Below are 19158 nucleotides of genomic sequence, written 5' to 3'. Positions count from 1 at the left end.
TTCTATTTCATGTACCATAGGCAATTATATTCCTCAAATGAATAAATTTTAGGAATATATGGGCTTTTAATATTATCACCATAATTAATAACAGAGTAAATAGGTTTTCATAACATTAGAAGGAATGTAAAGTTAATAAAATATAACTTGTTTCTCATGTTTGATAATACCCAAGGAAGAAGGCTACCTTAGATATATAATTTTCCATACATTGGGGCATACTCCTTATCTATGTCTGGTCAGATGTGACTACAGCAGAAAACAGGCTTGAGACAGGGATAAAAAGAACAGTAAAGAATACTGTGTATCAGTGAACTTTGAGCAACAGTAATGAAGCTCACCGTTCTACCTTCATAATCCAGGAATACTCCTATTCGGCCAATGGGCCTTGGTACATATTGAAGTACAAGTGGGGAGGTGGTAAAGAGAGTGCAATGGGAACCCTCCTTAACACATCCAAGAAGGAAGAGCCCCTCCACCTCATCCATCTTGTAATTTGTTATTTTTCCAATAATCATTACAGACTCCAAGAGCCCAGTTCCAAGAGTCTCCCACTTCCACCTCCCAGTAATATCTGCCAGTGGTAAAAGTCTGAGTACCCCAGGCAGGAAAGCATTCTGATGTTGGAGTGATCCAGGAGGCACCTTGTGGATAGCATCCAATATTCACGCTACTCAAATCTCCGTACAGGAAGACATGGCAGTTGGCTCTTTCACGACACAGAGTAATAGCAACTGTAAGAAAAAATATTGTAGACATATATGTAAATAATAAGTTAAATTCTAAAAAAAAGTCTTTCTGAGAGGAAATGATACTACTGAAAAATGTGAAATTGTAACAGCAACAATGATTGTGGTTTTAAAATCTAATAAATTATGGGCATGAATAGTAAATCTACAGAACAAACAAATTCCTTGCCACAAATACAGAAATTTGTTGAAAATGTGAAACATCAAATGTTGAGTAAAATATAAAACTAATATCTTTTAATTTAATTTTTATTTCAAAATAGCTACAGAGAGGATGCCCTGAACTCTCTGGAGGCATCAAGAATGAGTATCAGAAAAATATTCCTATTTCAAAAAAATGGTATCATTATTTGGATGAGAGGTGAAGATTTTCTCTCTTGTAACCTTTTTTAGATAACTGGATAAAAATGTATATATATACATTTTAGAAATTATCATTTGGTGAAATTAATTCTTATTCACAGTTACTAAATATTCAAAAATATTATAAATGCTGTTGGAATCCACTTTAATCCTTTCTGTTATTCCTCAATAAATTCTGTAATTGTAGAAAGAATAATTTAAAATTAATTTATGTAAAACTTTTCACTATCCCTAAGTTTTCTGTGTGTTCTGCACTGCCCTGAATATCTGAGACTTAACATATAGCTTTTTATATTGAGCAAACCAAAATCAATTTTATGTGTATTTTCCTTTCTTGTTGATAAAGCTGATTTCTTCTCTTAGATTTCTTATAGGTATTCAAACTTTTATGTCATTTAATTATATATACCCATGGTAAAAACAACATAAAGTTCTAGTCAACTATTTACCCCCAAAGCTTCACCTAACAATTCAAATTTAGCAGGATAATGTGGCTTATGCCTGAAATCCCAGAAGACTGGGATAAGCAGATGAAAAGATTAGGGCCAGCCTGGGCAAATTAGTGAGACTGTTTCAAAAAAAAAATGGGGCTGCATATCTGGCTAAGTGATGGGGTGCTTGCCTAATATGTGTGAGGCCCCAAGTTAAAATGCCAGGACCAATTTTTTTTTTTTCAATAATGAACATACTAAACAACTGCATAAATTTGTGTGTGGAATTGAATAATGAAACTTAAATCTGAGTGTAGCTCTGTTTATTAACATTTCCAATTTTTATATCACTTGTTTTATATATACCTTAGGACATATGAGCTTGGATTATATTTAAGTAGGTTTTTTTTTTTTTATCTTTCAGTCTTTACACTGTAAATTTGACTATAGACATATACTCAAGAATTTGCAGTCAAATTACTTATTTGTAAAAATAAGTAAAATATTTAATAAAAGGGAAATACCACTCATGTCATCCTAACAACAAATAATAGATTGTGAGAACACTGCCAATGGGCTTATGCTTACCTTGGAAGAAGTTGAGCCTGTCAATTAGTCCAGTGATGGGTCCTGCACTGAGTTCTGGATTCACAGGCTGGACTATATAAAGCTGCATAGATCCAATCCTGCAAGAAGGAAGATGCAGTTAACATATGTACAGTCAGAAAATCATGACTTCTCTTGATGAGACACTTTATAAGCATTCTTGCAACACACAGATATGGAAATATAGAAATTGTCCCTTTGTGAAATTAATTCTTATTCACAGTTCCTAAATATTCAAATATATTGTAAATGCTGTTGGAATCCACTTTAATCCTTTCTGTTATTCCTCAAATTCTGTAAACATACGTAGTTTTCTGTTCACTTGCATATATTTAAGAGTGAAAATCTGGTGTCCATTTCCAGTTTGCACTGAAATCTTCCTATCTGCAGACACAAGCTTCTCTAAAAACTAGAACTGGCTGTTGCCTCCTTCACAGGGAGAGTTTCTGAAGAATCTTAGGCAGAGATATCTGATTACTGGAGCTGAGCTACTCTGGAGGACCCACAGACCTCTGATGCTTTGAGTTTCTTTCAACTGTCATTTAAAACTGCCAACTTATACATACAAAAATAACATATCTCTAGAGGTTTCACACATTGGAGCACTCTATCTCTCCTGTTAGCCACTGTTCCCTCTATTAGCTCTGTGAGGTGTCTGACTTCATCACTCTTGAAAACACTTAGTATTTCTCCTTTATCTACATAGGATTTCCAGAACTGGAAAGAAAACAAGGAATGGAAAAGGATTTTTAAATGGTTTCTCTTTTGCCACATTTTTATTGAAGCTGCTCCTAAAATCACTGAGAATAGGAAGTAAGAGAGATGTCAAGAGTAGGTGGGGGATGAAAAAAGTAGATCAATGACAATAGTGACTCAGTATTCCAATGAATCATGCACTATAGTAGTACTGACTAGTACTGTAGAAACTGCAAAAGCATCTGCTGGGAGACAGGTAAACACTCACCTATGCAGTGTGTCTCCAAAGACCTGTGAAAATAAAAATAAAAAAGTCTGAGTGATTTTCACAGGATCCCTCTACCATTAGGTACAGTGTGAGATTTTTGATTCAGCGCCAGAAGTTACTACTTCACTAGAAGTTCTATCTCCCATCTTTGGATGCATTTCCCACTTCCTCTCTACTCAAAAGAGAACAGTCCACTATAGAGTCCTGTTAAAGTCTGGTTCTTCAATATTCTGTGTGAGTGGAATGGGCAGAGACTGTGGAGTCTGGGCTCTGCTGCAATCATAAGTAAGATGCCTACCATGGACCCAAGGCCCTGTGTCTCAGGTGAGTAGCCACAAAGGAGTAGCAATAAGGTCTGTATTCCTGAATCACCCCATCTTGTTATATCAGTGAATTAACCTGAATACCCATGTTTGGCTCACTATTTCATGAATTTCTAAAAGTCCCAATTATGTTGTTGATTTTCAGATGGGGACTATACATTAATCACTCCATACAATTTTGTCTCTTATACATAACATAGGAGGGATCCTTCATTTTTAGAAATCCTTGGAAGCAGTGACCTGATAGAAAAGTAACTGCAATTGTGTGGAAATATATTTGTAGACCCAAACTGTAAGCAACACGGGAAGTGGATTTCAGGTGGAAAATGCAACAGCTATGCATGCTTGGCCTACATCCCCATGTATCAGTAGTTATCTGTAGTAACTCCACATCTGGTCTGTGACATATTTCCTTCAGCTCTTCATACATTCCTCTTAATATTTTAATATTGCTGTCATATGAGCCATTCTGGTTTTACTCTCTTTGAGCTGCTCAAAAATGTCTTTGCTCTCTTTTTGTAGCCTCTCTAAATGATGCCATTCTTCCTCATAGTAAGTTGCAGGCATCTTCCCATACTCAACTCTAATTGCTTCTCTTCTTAAATTTATGTAGTTCTGCAGTAAAATTAAATTCATCTATAATATCACAAGAATGGAATTCTAATCAGAATAAGTTATAATCTAAGTATGCATAATATGTCACAATACATTCTACTGTCCTGTGTATTTTAAAAAGACAAACAAAAAATAAAATAAAATAAAGAAACTCCCTGATTCTTGTTTGTCTTTTCAACAATCATATTTAAGCCTTCATCTTGTCAAACTTTCAGAATCCACAAATTTTTAGTCCTTTCCTTTTTTTATAAATACCCATGGCTGCTTCTTTCTTTCTTTCTTTCTTTCTTTCTTTCTTTCTTTCTTTCTTTCTTTCTTTCTTTCTTTCTTTCTTTCTTTCTTTCTTTCTTTCTTTNTATAATTTTAGAAAGGAAATCATCACACAGAAGATTAAGCATGATTACTCAGAATAATGGACAGGATGGATATATAGTAATATGTTTTGAATATGGTTTGTCCTCAATAAAAACCAAGTTATCATACTCTAATATATCCAGAATTTCACTTATTTACATGTTGGCCATTTTTCTTTCTGATTTGTATCCTAACCTTTCCAATAAGAGATATTTGCAGCCTTGATTTCTGCCATATTTTCTAGCTTATAATTTGTCACAGTTATCATGAAACAATTTTCAAATTAATTTTCATTTAAATTATAACACACTCAGGATAAACATTCACAAAGAAAATGAGTTTTTTAAAAATTATTCTCAAACTTGTAATCTTTTACTCAAAACACAAAGCTATGTCATCCATCATATTTCCCCTCCATAGTTTATATTGTTGTTAAATATTAATTATTTGGGTAATTTCAGACTCTTCTTATATTTGAACCATTTATCCCTCTCTCTGAAATTTTCTACCAGCATTCAGCTTAATCTGCTTTGGAAGCTGCATTTGAATTTTCAGTGACTACCAAATGCCACTTTTGCCTGTCACTTGTATCATCCCAGCACATATGACATTGTGAAATGGACCTGTTTTTTGTAGCTGTTGTTTAAGTACTAAGTATACCTTTACCTGTAGTAAAGCAGCATGCTTTTGATAATATCTGTGTCCCTGCTAGAAATCCTAGCTAAGGGCCATACTGCTCTAAATAGGAACTGAGGACATACTTTTACTGTTGACTTTACCCCTTTCTTGTTTAATCCTAGAGAAAACTAGAGTTTCAGATCTATTTCCTACTTTAAACATTGCACATATGCCCCCCTAAGTTCATGTTGAAGGCAGAAGCATAGAACTAACCTCCCATGAGCCCATAATCAATATCTCCATGGTCAGGTTTCTGTAACTTTCACAATATTTGTCTCATAAACACGGCATTTTCTTCACCACATTCTCCTGTAAAAAAAAAAAATCATAAATCAGAGAAGCAGCAAGAAATAGTGTAACATTCAGACCTTCACATAGGAAAGAAGCCAGAAATGAGAGATAAATTAACCCCATTGAAAATAACCAGGTCATTATGTTTTCTTTGTTCCTTTCAGATGTTTCTCAAATATGGGAAGCCTGAGACTTGGAACCTGGAAGAGATTGTAAATGAGAAACATAGAGAGAGTCATGCATTCCCCAAGGAAACAGACCCATGTTGATTTCTTTGTTCTTACAGACATGGATCTTCAGAGGAATCACTTACCCTGTACTCCTCAGCAGCAATTTCGATTGGCCAATGTCTGTGAGCTTCATGCTCCTGGGATTTAGAGCAGAGCAAACAGAGAAAGTTCTTTTCTTCTTCACAGAAGATCTTCTTCATCTCCTTATGAGCCCCACACATGTGTTCCTCAGAGCTCAGAAATTGCCAAAGACTGGTTTTTCTGACAATGGCTGCCAGTTTCTTCATACAAATATTTGTTTTAAAGTTTCTCTTCTGTACCATCTGCTTGCATTCTGAGCAGGTAACATGATCTGGGAGGTCATACCAGCCAAGGTAGACACAGGGCCTACAAAAGCTGTGCCCACAGGCTAAGGTGACTGGATCTATAAAGTACTTCATGCAGAGAGGGCAGGTGATTTCCTTTTGGAAGGCTTGCATGATTCTGGAATCCATGTTTCTCAGGAAGAAAAAACAGGTCACTTCTGATTCTGCTTAGGCTAAAAGGTTCTCAATAACTATGCCTGGGGAGTAATAACTGTCTTTTATTTTCTTAAAAATGCTCATTAAAGCAAGATAAACTATATTCTATGACACAAAAGAAGAACTGATGCACAAGGAGAGCCTTCAGCTTTATATCAGGCATAATTCTGACTAGATGACTCACATCCCTTCCACATTGAGTTCCTTTTCCCACCAGAATTGAAATTTGAGTATTGATCTTCTGAATTTAGATATAGAAATTGGGTTATAAGAAGTCTACAGTCGGGCTGGGGATGTGGCTCAAGTGGTAGCATGCTCGCCTGGCATGAGTGCGGTCCAGGTTTGATCCTCAGCCCCACATACAAACAAAGATATTGTGTCCAACGAAAACTAAAAAAAAAAAAAAATAAATATTAAAAAAATTCTCTCTCTGTCTCTGTCTCTCTTTCTCTCTTCTCTCTTAAGAAAAAGAAGTTTACAATCATAATTGTCCCATTACTCTTTCTAATAACTGGGAGATGAAAGCAGGATTGGGAGAAAAAGTCTATTTGGGGCAATGAAGTATGAGAAGTTCACAAGAAAGTTTTATAAAATATCCCTGTAGAGCCAGGCATAGAAGCCCAGCTCTTTAAAAGTAAAACAAACAAACAAAAGCCCATATGTATTATGGTTATCTAGAGGAAGAGAACCAATAGGAAGTATAATTATAAAAAGGGATATTTTAGGTTGGCTTACGCGACCAGAAGGTGAATAGTCCACAAAGGTCACCCGTGCTGGAAGAACCAGTAGCTGTGCAGTCAATCCTCAGAACAAGAGGGATCAATTTTTCTATCCTAGTCCAAGACTGAAACTTTCTGGAAACTCCCTGGAAAATCACTGGCAGAGTCTGCTTTAGAAGAGCAAAGAAGCAATAATCATATATTATAGATGCTCACAGCAGCAATCAAGAACCAGTTCAAGAAGAATCAAGCTTACATCTGCTGCTGCTTCTTTGTTCTTCCAACTTTTATTCCATCCAAGCCATCACCCTATTGGATGGTGTTGCCCCACTTAGGGAGGGTCTCCATTTCATTTGGCTATTCCACATGCCAATCATTACTAGACACACCCTCATTGACACACCTAGAATCTGCTAAATCATCTGCATCTCTTAATCCAATCATGATGATGATTCACATTAACAATTACACCATATGAAGCAAACAAACAAAACATAAATTCACAAAAAAAAAAATAAAAAACAACCTAGGTTTTCTGCAAGGGAAAGAAAAGATAGAAACTCTTTTTTTGTTTTTTTGTTTGTTTTATTTTGTATTTTTTTGTCTTTTGTTATGTTTTTGTTTTTGATTTTGTTTTTGTTTTTTCTTTGGATTAAAGAAGTGGGCTCCATGACATAAGCCTGTAATCCCATCGCCTCTGGAGCCTAAGGCAGAAGGACGACAAATTCAAGGTCAGCTTCAGCAATTTAGTGAGACCCTTAGTAACCTAGTCACGCCTTCTCTCCAAATAAAAAATACAAAGGACTGGAGATATGTTTCAGTTGTTAAGTATCCCTAAGTTCAGTCCCATGTCCCCTCTACTCCCCTTAAAAAGATAAAGGACAAAAGGCCAAATATCCCATGCAGGGCAATTTCATGGGCATGAAAATGAAGCTTTCTCCATCTTAATTCTTACACAAAAAATATAATCTTAAGCCAATTGGATACTAAAAAATAGGTTTTTTTTCTATTGCTACATGTCTGTTCCCACCATACAAGGTCGGTAAATTTGAAGACAACCACATGATTTTTGTTTCTGCTTTATTTGGCATTTTTCTATCTAAAATACCAAACTCCTCTGCTCAACTTTTGGGAATAATTATTCTCTATTTTATAAAATGAACTATTAGTCACTAAACTAATTTGCTGTAACTTTGGTTTTGACGTTAGCTTGCAATTTATGTAGGACTTCTACTAATTACCTGTTTTCTCCAATTGATGGCTAAGTATTATTTATTTTTTATTAATTGAAGTCCTGAGTCATTGTGCATACTAGACAAGGGCTTTAGTACTGAGGACCTTGTGCATATTAGACAAGCACTTTTTTAATGAGCTACATCTCTAGCCCTTTGAGTATTACTATTTTTTAAAGGAGAGAGAGAGAGAGAGAGAGAGAGAGAGAGAGAGAGAGAGAGAGAGAGAGAGAGAGAATCATTTTTTTAGATGATGGACACAACACAATGTCTTTATTATTATTTTTTTTTATGTGGTGCTGATAATCGATCCCGGATCCTGCCCATGCTAGGTTAGTGCTCTACCGCTGGACCACAATCCCAGCCCCTTGAGTATTACTATTAACCTAAGTTAAGATACACTAGTTCAAAAATTTTCAACAGCAGAGCTAGGTAACATTCTTTGTTCAGGGGTCTGTCCAATACTTTGTGTCATGTTTACCATAATCCTTGGTCTCTACTCATTAGATACCAGTGGAAAGCACCACACTATAACAATCATAAATGTTTTCAGATGCCTATAAATGTGCCCTGGAAAGACATATCATTCCAATTAAAATTGGTGTACTACCTATTGAGAAAATATAAACATGTGACATTTATAAGGTCTTAAAAACAGTTTAGACATATGAACTGGTTCTTCAAATCTAGATGAACAGATACAGCAGTAACACATAAGATAGTAGATTTGTTTATGATATAAAATCATCAGCAAATCTTTGTTTACACAATATAAGCATGCCAGCGAATAAGCATAATTGTCAAAAAATAAACATCATTTACTTAAAACTTAGCAAAATATTTTCTAGAAAAAAAATAATTTATTGATACATAGTATGTAGAATTACAGAAACATATTTAAGAAAATGATGTTGGGGAAAGTAACAGCCTCTAGAGTTTGTTCTTACCTGACTTTTCAAGAAGGATGTCAGTAAAAATGTATTAGAAATGATGTCAGATTGCTCTGAACTTCTACTGAAGTAGTGCATCCTTCACTCCATAGAGGAGGCTTCCTTGGCTGGGTGAGGTGAGTCACACTTGTAATCCCATCAAATCAGGATGCTGAGACCGAAGGATCCCAAGTGTGAAGCCAGCATCAGCAATTTAGGAAGAGATTATCACAAAATACAAAATAAAAAGAACTAGAGATGTAGCTCAAGGGTAAGCATACTGAGTTCACATCCAGGGCATTTTAACCCAGACCTTTATTTATTTATTTATTTTGAAATAGGGTCTTACTAAATTACTTATGGCCTCTCTAAATTGCCAAGGGTGTTCTCAAAATCTGAGATCCTTGTGTGTCAACCTTGAGTCACTAGGAATACAGGAATGTGCCAATGGGACTCAATTTTTTTTTTTAATTTCTTAATAGAATTATAGTTACTTAAAGTAACTTATGGGTGTATCCCAAATATATCTGGAAATGGAATAGAGATGCAGGAAGAAGCCCAAAGATATTTAAGGGGATGGGGTAAGGGAACACATGAGTAAACAGTTAACCTTTCTCCAAGCTTGAATTGAAGCACCTGTAAGCAGTGGTGTGTGTCTATAATCCCAGCTGCTAAGGATGCTAAAACAGGAGAATTGCAAGTTCCAAGTCAGCCTGAACAATTTGGCAAGACTCTGTCTCAAAATAAAAAATAATGGGACCTGGGATACTAATTGAAGAAACTACTTATCATTGATCTCTTTTCCATATCACATTTCCCACCAGTTCTCACTAAATTTTCTTCATCTCTTTCAAAATAGTATTTAGAATTTATCAACTAAGGAATTGCTGAATTTAACTTCCAACTTAAACCAAAGACATCCTTGTAAATACCTGAGCTCTCAATTGAAAGATTTTGAGGCCTCAAAATATTATATGAATTAGGTGACTGACCTCAACCTTCTTTTCCTCCCTCAAGCTTTATGACAAAAGAACAGAAGAATTGAAAATGGGAAATTAAATCTCATGAAATCATAAAAATTTAACTCTTGAATGTGTTTGCATATTTTAATTTGTGCACTATAGTTGTAAATAATTAAATGTTTTTTTTCAAATGTATATTCTATCTCTTAAATAAATTGAATAGGTGTTCACTGATTTGTTCTTTCCCCAATGGTCCAAACCAAAATAGAGCCACTTGTACTAATGTTCCACATCACTAAATGAAAACCAGTTGTTTATGTAACCTTTTGGGAAACTTGCAGAGAATGGCCAATCACTTAAACAAGCCAGTTTTTGCCAACACAGTTAAGAGAATGTTCTCTGTGTTAACCTATACAAGGAAAGTATGGTGATGTTAACTAGTTAGCTTTTTACACTGTACATTCTGAATACTCTTAACATCAATCATAATGCTCACTGTCAGTAACTGAAATAGAAAGGGACATATGAGGACTAGGGACTTAGGACAGTGTTAATGTCTTGCCCAGCATGGTAGAGGCCCTAGGTTTGGTGCCCAGTACCTTAAAAAAAGAAAGTGAAAAGTTTAAAAAAATGGCCCTGCTATTGAACTTTTACTTTTGTTATTTTATTTAATTATCATAGTTGATATTATTATTATTTATGTTAATAATAATAATAATAATAATAATAAAACACCTCTAGGTTGAATCTCTAGTACTCCCCTACCCTTCACCAAAAAAGAGAAGGAAAAATAAATAAATATTTATTATTTTTAGCTCTCATGCAAATGCAAATCAAAGTTACAATGTGAGGCTCACTCTGATGAGAATGGCAATCATCAAGAATAAAAAACAAAACAAAACAAAACAAACAAAAAAAAACCAATAAATTCTGGTAGGGAAGTGAGGAAAAAAGGAAATATGATACACTTTGGTGGGGATGTAAATTGGTTACTATACTACAAAGGAACAACAATGGAGTCCATAGATTATTGAAGTAAATTAATCATCAAATTAATTCCAAGGGATGTACAAAGATAAAAAAAATAGCAGTCTAATTATTTCTAAGAAAGCAAATTACATCACTTCACAGAAAACAAGTTCAGTTTTCTAATAAATAAAATTCACATATTTCTTTGTTTTGATATGGTAAAGTTGCCAGAGATGCTCTTCTGTATACTCACCTAAGAAATATGTCTGTGGGCTAACCAATACTTGCTGCAGAAGTAATAATATGATAACTATGAAGCGATCAGGGCCTTCATGTGGTACTGGCAGAGTTCAGAAATCTTCCAGCCAGTCCCAAAGACACTCTGTGAGTTCTGGAGAAGAATGAGTTAGACTTTGAAGTTGTTTTCTTTCTTTCTTTTTCTTTTTTTTCTATTGCCCCTAAAATAATTCCTACTTCCTGCAAGAGATTGCATTTCTTCAATATTGGGCTAGATGCTTGAATGGGTGATCCATTAAGTAAGCACCAAATAGAGATTCATTTAAAACCTTGGTTAATCTCTTAAAAAATTGTAAGAACTTCCTCTCATCAACAGCCACTGATTTTACAACAATTGAACCTTCAACGGTCAACTTTAAGTGTAATATTTGGAATATTTTTATTTTTTTATGAAATGATAGAGCAGAAATATCATCAGTTTATGTTTTCGTAAGCATTTTGGAAAATTTGGAAATATTTTGCTTCAGATTGACTTTACTTCTATCCTGTCCTGTAGAAAGTGATATAGTTATTGATATATTTTTTTTTAAATTTTAATTCAAGAATGTCTTTGATCCCTCTGTACAGTGGACATTTCTCCAGCCCTCCCATTCAAGATCATGCTTCCCAAGGCCTCCAGCAAGAGCAGGAATTGAGATTGGCACTGCCTTATTCATCTTAAGAGTGTGTGGGAGAAAGGCCAAGATTATTCCTAGCACAGGGAACTTTGTGGGGCAACTTAATTTATAATTCACATTATGATTATTAATATTTGTTTTTATATAGTCTAAATTTTTCAGGCTGGCCTTGAACTCCAGATCCTCCTGCCTTAGTGTCCCAAGTGGTGGAATTACATGTGTGCACAACTGTGACACCTGTAATTTGCTCATTATTACAAAAAGAAAAGAACAATTTAAAAAAAAATGTGAGAATGTTTCTTTATTTACTGATTTTTAGAAATAGTGTTTTCAAAAGAATAAAATCATAGTGCCACTCTACCAAAGTTGATCTTTAAAACTGGGTGCCTCCCTTCCTGGCATACTTCACATCAAGATTCAGCTGTGGGAAAGCAAGGGTTTTAGAAGGAATGGGAATTCTTACCTGATCTTTTAGTTCTCCAATATTCGCATATGCACATATACAATTTATGATCTGGTAAGTTTCACAACTGTGCTTTCTAGAAATGATCTTGGATTTGAAAAGCACAGCTGCACTAGGGATCCATAATTGTCAAACACAAAGACTTTATTTCCAATTGTAAATCAAATTTTATAACAGCATCCACTCCTCTGTAAAGTATGAAAATCTGTATTTATTAAGAAGATCTGAGCAAGAGTTGTGGCATATTCCTGTAATCCCAGGCACTAAAAGGCCAAGACAGGATAACCACAAATTTGAGGCCAGCCTATGCAAGTTAGTGAGGATCAAAGAAATTTAGCTAAATATATATATATATATATATATATATATATATATTTATATATNATATATATATATATATATATATATATATATATATATATATATATATATATATATTACACACACAGGCAAGGTTGGGGATGTACCTCAGTATTAAAGCACCCCTGGGTTCAATTCCCAGTACCAATAAATAAAATAATTGAATTTTAAAATATTAACGGGCTGGGATGTAGTTCAGTGGGTAAATACCCCTGAGTTACGAGGGGAAAAAAAAGAAGATGAAGGAAATAAAAAAGAACCTACTATGTATTTTCCCAAAGCATTTATAAAGTTGCTGTAGGGGTGTTGAGAGTAAAATGATTTAATTTTATTATTCTGTTTTTCAGTATTTTTAAAAAATCCTGATGATTTCGTTTCTGGTTACTGTGTAATTGCAAAGTAAAATCTAAATATGTGTTTGCATTGTTTGTGAGAAAACAATGATGCTTCATTTAGAGTTTTGAAAACTTGGAAAGCTGACTTTTAATGCAGCCTAGAGAGATAAGGACCACCTTTCCTGAGAAAATGTACCCAAGTTCCTTCCAAGATGGATCTGAAATCTTATATCAGAGAGAGAAGAAAGGTTCAGGTTTGTTTCACTTTCCTTTGAACTCTTCTCTGGCCTTTTAGTCTTCCAACTAATACCACCTGGGTACACTTCCATCGAAAACCAAATGGGTACACTCTTCACTGATATCTACTGCCAACACGCAAATGAGAAAAATATTGAACTTGTTACCTGGCAATGTCCTCTCAAACTCTGATGTTATTTGTTTGTTTGTTTGTTTGTGGTAAATCTTAGATTCAGAGACCCTGAAATCAAGATTGTTTAGAAGTTGAGGGTGGATGGAAGGCAGAAGCCAACAATGGACAATAATTTGCATATTTTCACACAGAACTGGGTTCTGTTCAGAATTTAGGTTCAGAATTTAGGGCTGCTCCTTGATAAATTTCATTCTGCAGCTCTAACCAAGAAGAGCCATCCAGCAGCATGGCTTTCCTGCAGCGACCTCTCCCGGGTTCTCCCACCTGAAGCTTACAGCGCGCGGGCTCGGATAGGCTCGCTGAGCCATAGTGGCATCATAGAAGCTGTTTGGATGCAGGACATCAAATCCTGGGTCCAGTAAAAGGACGCGAGTTCTGCCCGCGCTCTGCATGCACTTCGACTCCGGAACTCATCCTTCACACTGTCGTACCTGCTCTGCTCTGTTCTGTGTTTGAAAATTTCGAGTCCTTTCATGCATCAGATGGAACATCTTTTCATGTGTTTGGAAATTTTTGATATCCTTTGCCCATTTTAATTAAGTCGTTGGTTTGAATGAACTCTTTAAATATTGAAGGATCTCAGTCTCTAAATAGATTGTATTGTCTTCTAAGTTGTGTAACAACAACAAGTCGTTTCTATATACATGAAACAATGGACATAGGGAATGTATTCAAAATTAAGACTTGCAGGGACCTCCATGGTTCTGAATATTCTGGCTGTGTCTAACTTTATATCCTTCATTTATTCCACTCTTGTGTCAGCTCACTCCCCACTCAAAGGTTCAGTTCAGTCATTTGAACTTACACTTTCTCCTATTTGATTATCCCTGCCCACCACACCCTAATCATGTTTTATCTCTAAAGTCAGATTTTTTTTTTCTTATACTAGTCAGGATAAACTCTTCAGGATTTATGATCTCAGTAACAGTATTTTCCTTCATAATACTCAACCTAATTGAAGGTAAGTGATAATTCCTAACCCTATCTATTCAATGCCTTGCTCTAGAAGTAGATATTTGCTCTTTCATGAGAGCAGTTAGTTTCCATAGTTTCGTCTGCTTTTTTAATGGTCTGTCCTTGATGCCTAGAACATGTTGTTACTAAATAAGGAATAAAAGAATGCATTCCAATTTATCCGTCACTGAATAAAATACATACTAACCAACAAAAAGACTTCAATTATAGTGAAAGCAGCTAACATTAAACTCTCAATTTCCATTAGACATCAACACTTACTCATGTAATTTGAGGGAGTGATACACTTCTTTGAACTAATCCAACATTTATATATGTATTTGTTTATTTACTTTTGGTTCTGACAATTCCCTTTCCCAGGGGTACTAACCACTGATCCATGTTCCCAGAACTATTTCTATTTTGTTTTGAGACAGGGTCTCCTAAATTACTTAGGGCCTGACTAAATTGCTAAAGTTGGTCTGGATTGTACATTCCTTCTGCCTCAACTTCCACAGTAGCTGAATTATAGGCAGAGGCTGTCATGCTTAAACATTAATATTTTAAGAGCCATATAGAGTGGGTATGAGCACAGGAATTAAAGGCTACCTGAGCAATACAGTGAGGCAATATAAAAATTTATTTTAAAAAGCAAATGCAGGTCTGGGGATGTGGATCAAGTGGTAGCGCACTCACCTGACATGTGCTCGGTGCTGGGTTTGATCCTCAGCACCACATACAAATAAAATAAAGATGCTGTGTCCACCAAAAACTAAAATAAATAAATAAATAAACATTACAATATTCTCTCTCAAAAAAAATCAAATGCAGCACAGTGTTACATAATCTATTTCAGAAAACTTTTAAATTTAACTTTATATTTTTACTTGACCAATAAAATCATATAAACTCATGTAAACATGACACTTTGAAGTACAGACACATTGTGAAATCACCAAACCTATCTAATTAATCTATGCATAACCTATTCATCACATAGCTATTTTGTAATAAGAATACTTATCCTCCAGGCATGGTGGTACAGGCCTATAATCACAGCTGCTGAAGAGGCTGAGGCCAGAGAGTCACAAGTTCAAAGTCAGCCTCAATAACACAGTGAGGCCCTAAAGAATGCTCACTAATACCTTCCTTGTTTTATTTATTTTATTTTTTTTTAATTGGGGATTTGGATCAGCGGTTAAGTTCCACTGGGTTCTATCCTTGGTATGTATGTATGTATGATGTATAAGTAAGTAAGTAAGTAAGTAAATAAATAAAATACTTGACATCCACTGCCATACTATTTTCCAAACACACAATGTATTATTATTAAATATACTCACCATGTTGGACAATGGCTAAATTCTCCATATATACTAATCAACAAAAATCTTCAATTACACTGAAACCAGCCCACATTAAATGATCAATTTCCAGTACATATTAATTTAATCATGAAATTTGAGGGAACACACCACTTCTTTGAACTAATACAGCATTTATGTATGTACTTGCTTATTTGTTTTTGGTCCTGACAATTGAATCCAGTTAATATCATAACAAGCCAAAAATCAGTGATGGAAAAACAGAAGGATTTACTGCACAGCTGCCCAGACACCCAGTAGACAATGTTTTTATTGTAGCTTAAATCAAAGACTATGTGCTTAGTGCTCAGTCATCCATAGGTGTTGACAGAAGAAGGATCTAGGTTAAGTGGAACTAGGTTAAGCATTAATTCAGTATTTTGAAATCAGCTCCCAAAGTAACTGCCCTTCAAGTCTATTGATTCTCCACCAAGACAAACTGCCAATCCTGAGAAAAGTGCCTCACTCATAGCCAGAGAACTGTACCTTCTTTGTTAAAGCAGATTACAATTCTTTGCCCTTGGGTTATTTGATTCTCATTTTCCCCTCTGGAGAGTGTGTGAGTGAGCAGCCCAGCCGCACTGACAACAGAAGTTTACTGCCCCACAGGTGCTCAGTATGGGGAGATTCAGATTCATAACCAAAAAAAGATTATCCCATTTCATAAATACCTCACAGGACCATCTCCAGGGGTCTTTGTTGCCATAATAAAATAAGAATTGCTGCTCTAGTTCTTTGTTATAAACTGATTATGCATTTATAACAAATTTTGTATTTGTAAATAAATGATTTTAAAGTTTTTTTAGGATTTTTTGCTGTCTTAATGACAGCTAAAACTTTATAGGGTGCTTACTGTGCCCCAGGTAATGCATTAATCCTGGCTCTTTTAATATTCATAACACCTTTCTGAAGTGCTAAAATTATGGAGAAATTAATTTTTAAGAATGAAATTAAGCTTGAAAAAAAGAAAAAGAAGATTTAAAAAATTAAGTTTGGAGAGAATAAAGAGCTCAAGACTACCTACTAACTTAACTATGTCTTGAGATTAACTCAGAAAATCAAGTATGGAAGAACATAATTAAGCTTCTCATTAATATTTTCCAACTCTACAAACCTGACACCAGGGTGTTACTTAAGACTGAGTACTAGAGATTGGCTTGGTGCTACACACCTTTAATTCCATCAACTCAATAGGCTGAGACAGAGGATTGCAAGTTTGAAGCCAGATTCAGCAATTTTGTGAGATTATAAGCAACTTAGTAAGACCTGGTCTCCAAATAAATAACTTTAACAGGCTGGAGATATAACCCAGTGGCAAAGCACCACTGGAACCAGTTTCCAATACCCTAAACAAACAAAAAAATAATCAAACAATTGAGAACAAAAAAAAAAAATACTTGAGAACAAGAAAAACACTGAAGAATAATTCTGAAGCTTTATTGGAAGTATACTTATTCATTATTCCTCTAACATGTTGATTTCTATTATTTCATCATTCTTAGTACAATATGGCGGTGTTTATATGTGTGTGTCTGTGTGTGTGTGTGTGTGTGTGTGTGTTTGTGCGTGTATCTTATCGTTTTCTTATCTAAAATTTTTAAAAATTCATCCATCAGATTTAGGGCAGATCTTTCTCTTTATGCAATTACCTATGACACTTGGGTTTTATAAAAACAGATCTTTGGCATATGCCAAAGAAACACAAAGTGGATGACCTTGAAAGTTTATATCTATCACACTGCCAAGCTCCATCCCAGTTTATAACAAAAGAAAGTCCTAAACTCAACTCTGCCACAGGTCTGCTTTTGGTTAACTAAACATTTCTTTAATTGAGTAGAAAAAATTTACCCCAAATTTAGTGTAGGTTTGAGAAGGCTTATTTCCTTAATTCTTTTGATGATACTCTACCACTTAACTACATTTCCATAGCTGAGGTCAAATGCGTGCACCACCATGCCATACAATGTTTTTCACTGTCGGTTCAGTGGTAAGGAGTACCAAAAAACAAAAACAAAAGAGAGAGAGAGAGAGAGAGAGAGAGAGGAACAAAAGAAAGAAGTAACAGAAAAGCAAGAAATCAAAATCAATCAGATATTTCAAACTTTAAACACCAGTAGAAAAATAAATCAATTTTTTTTAATTGAGATGTTATTGATGTAAAACAAAGTATTATTTAATAAAATAATTATTTCAGTTAAAATGTCTCTTTCCAAAACCTAAGTCATGTGAACTTTCTTGTGTCTGACCCCAAATCTCATCAAAGTTGTTTACTCTATTATATAAAGCCAATCACTGTGATCTCATAGTGTGATCCAGCACTTTTAGAAGAGGTAACCTATAGTGGGTGTGGTCTTAGGTGAGTCTCAGGGATTTAAGAAGGGCCCTTCTCTGGATAATGGTTTTTCCTCTGAGGTTCCTCTAAGGAGCAGCCCAAATTTTCAGCTGCTGAGCTTTGGAGACCTGAGTGTTACTGACAAATTTTCTTCACTTCCAGACGTGAATTTTCTTAGAGCGGACTCTGGTGAGTTGGATACTTAGAAGAAAGGCTTTTCAGTTTACTTTCTTTCCTAAAAATTGTTTGAATTTACTTTTCAACTTAATTGGGTTTGTCCAAGTAAAAAACCTGCTTTGTTTTTCCTGATATCTATCTATCTATCTATCTATCTATCTATCTATCTATCTATCTATCAATATATATATATATATATATATATATATATATATATATCTTTTTTAATATATTTGTTTCTGTAAAGTGATTTGAATAATTTTTATTCTATTACTTTGTGTTTTATTAGATTTTCCAGATCTGAAATGAAATATTTTTGCAGTTTTATCAAATTTAGAATCCGTAAAATGCTTAAAATGTCCAACATACTCTTTATGCATGTAATAGTATTATGCACATCTATTTAGATTTTTTAGTGAGTACCAAATATTGCATTCAGAGGCACTCATCCATTGTGCCATGTCACCAGCCATATTTTGTATTATTTTGGAGACAGGGTCCTATTGAGTTGCTTTGTTCCTCGCTTTTGCTGAGGCAGGATTTGAACACTCCATCCTCTGGTCTCAGGCTCCAGAGCCACTGGGATTAAAGGTGTGTGCCACATGGTTGGCTTAGAATTTTAAGGTATAGATTTGATTGTAAAACCCTTGATGTGAAAGAACTATTTGCTGTCCCTTTAAAACCTTCAGTTTGCAAACTAGATTTGAAAAGTATACCAGTAGATGCAACAATATTGTAGAGGTTTTCAAGTGCGAAGTTTGATCACTAGATAAAAAACTAGAAATTAAGATGAATTGATCATGCTTCATCAACACATCTCTAAACTGAAGGGTAGTCTCTGGAGAGGAAAGCACCATGGTTACCATTGTAAATTAATGCTCTCTCTCTCTCAC

General features: G+C 34.8%; 1 protein-coding gene across 1 annotated transcript; it reads right to left on the bottom strand.

Moving 5' to 3' along the window:
- Positions 1 to 239: 239 nt before the first annotated feature.
- On the bottom strand, positions 240 to 6098 carry LOC107160974 (tripartite motif-containing protein 51-like). The gene is given in 8 exon segments (XM_015507536.2): positions 240 to 498; positions 500 to 734; positions 2132 to 2229; positions 3114 to 3140; positions 3817 to 3893; positions 3896 to 4051; positions 5297 to 5392; positions 5688 to 6098. Coding segments are annotated over 8 exon segments (1359 nt in total).
- Between the last annotated feature and the right edge of the window lie 13060 nt (positions 6099 to 19158).

This window comes from Marmota marmota, unplaced genomic scaffold, assembly GCF_001458135.2.
Source record: "Marmota marmota marmota unplaced genomic scaffold, marMar, whole genome shotgun sequence".
Classification (NCBI taxonomy): domain Eukaryota; kingdom Metazoa; phylum Chordata; class Mammalia; order Rodentia; family Sciuridae; genus Marmota; species Marmota marmota.
The sequence above is the reverse complement of the archived record's forward strand: the minus strand, read 5'-3'. Positions and strand labels throughout refer to the sequence as shown.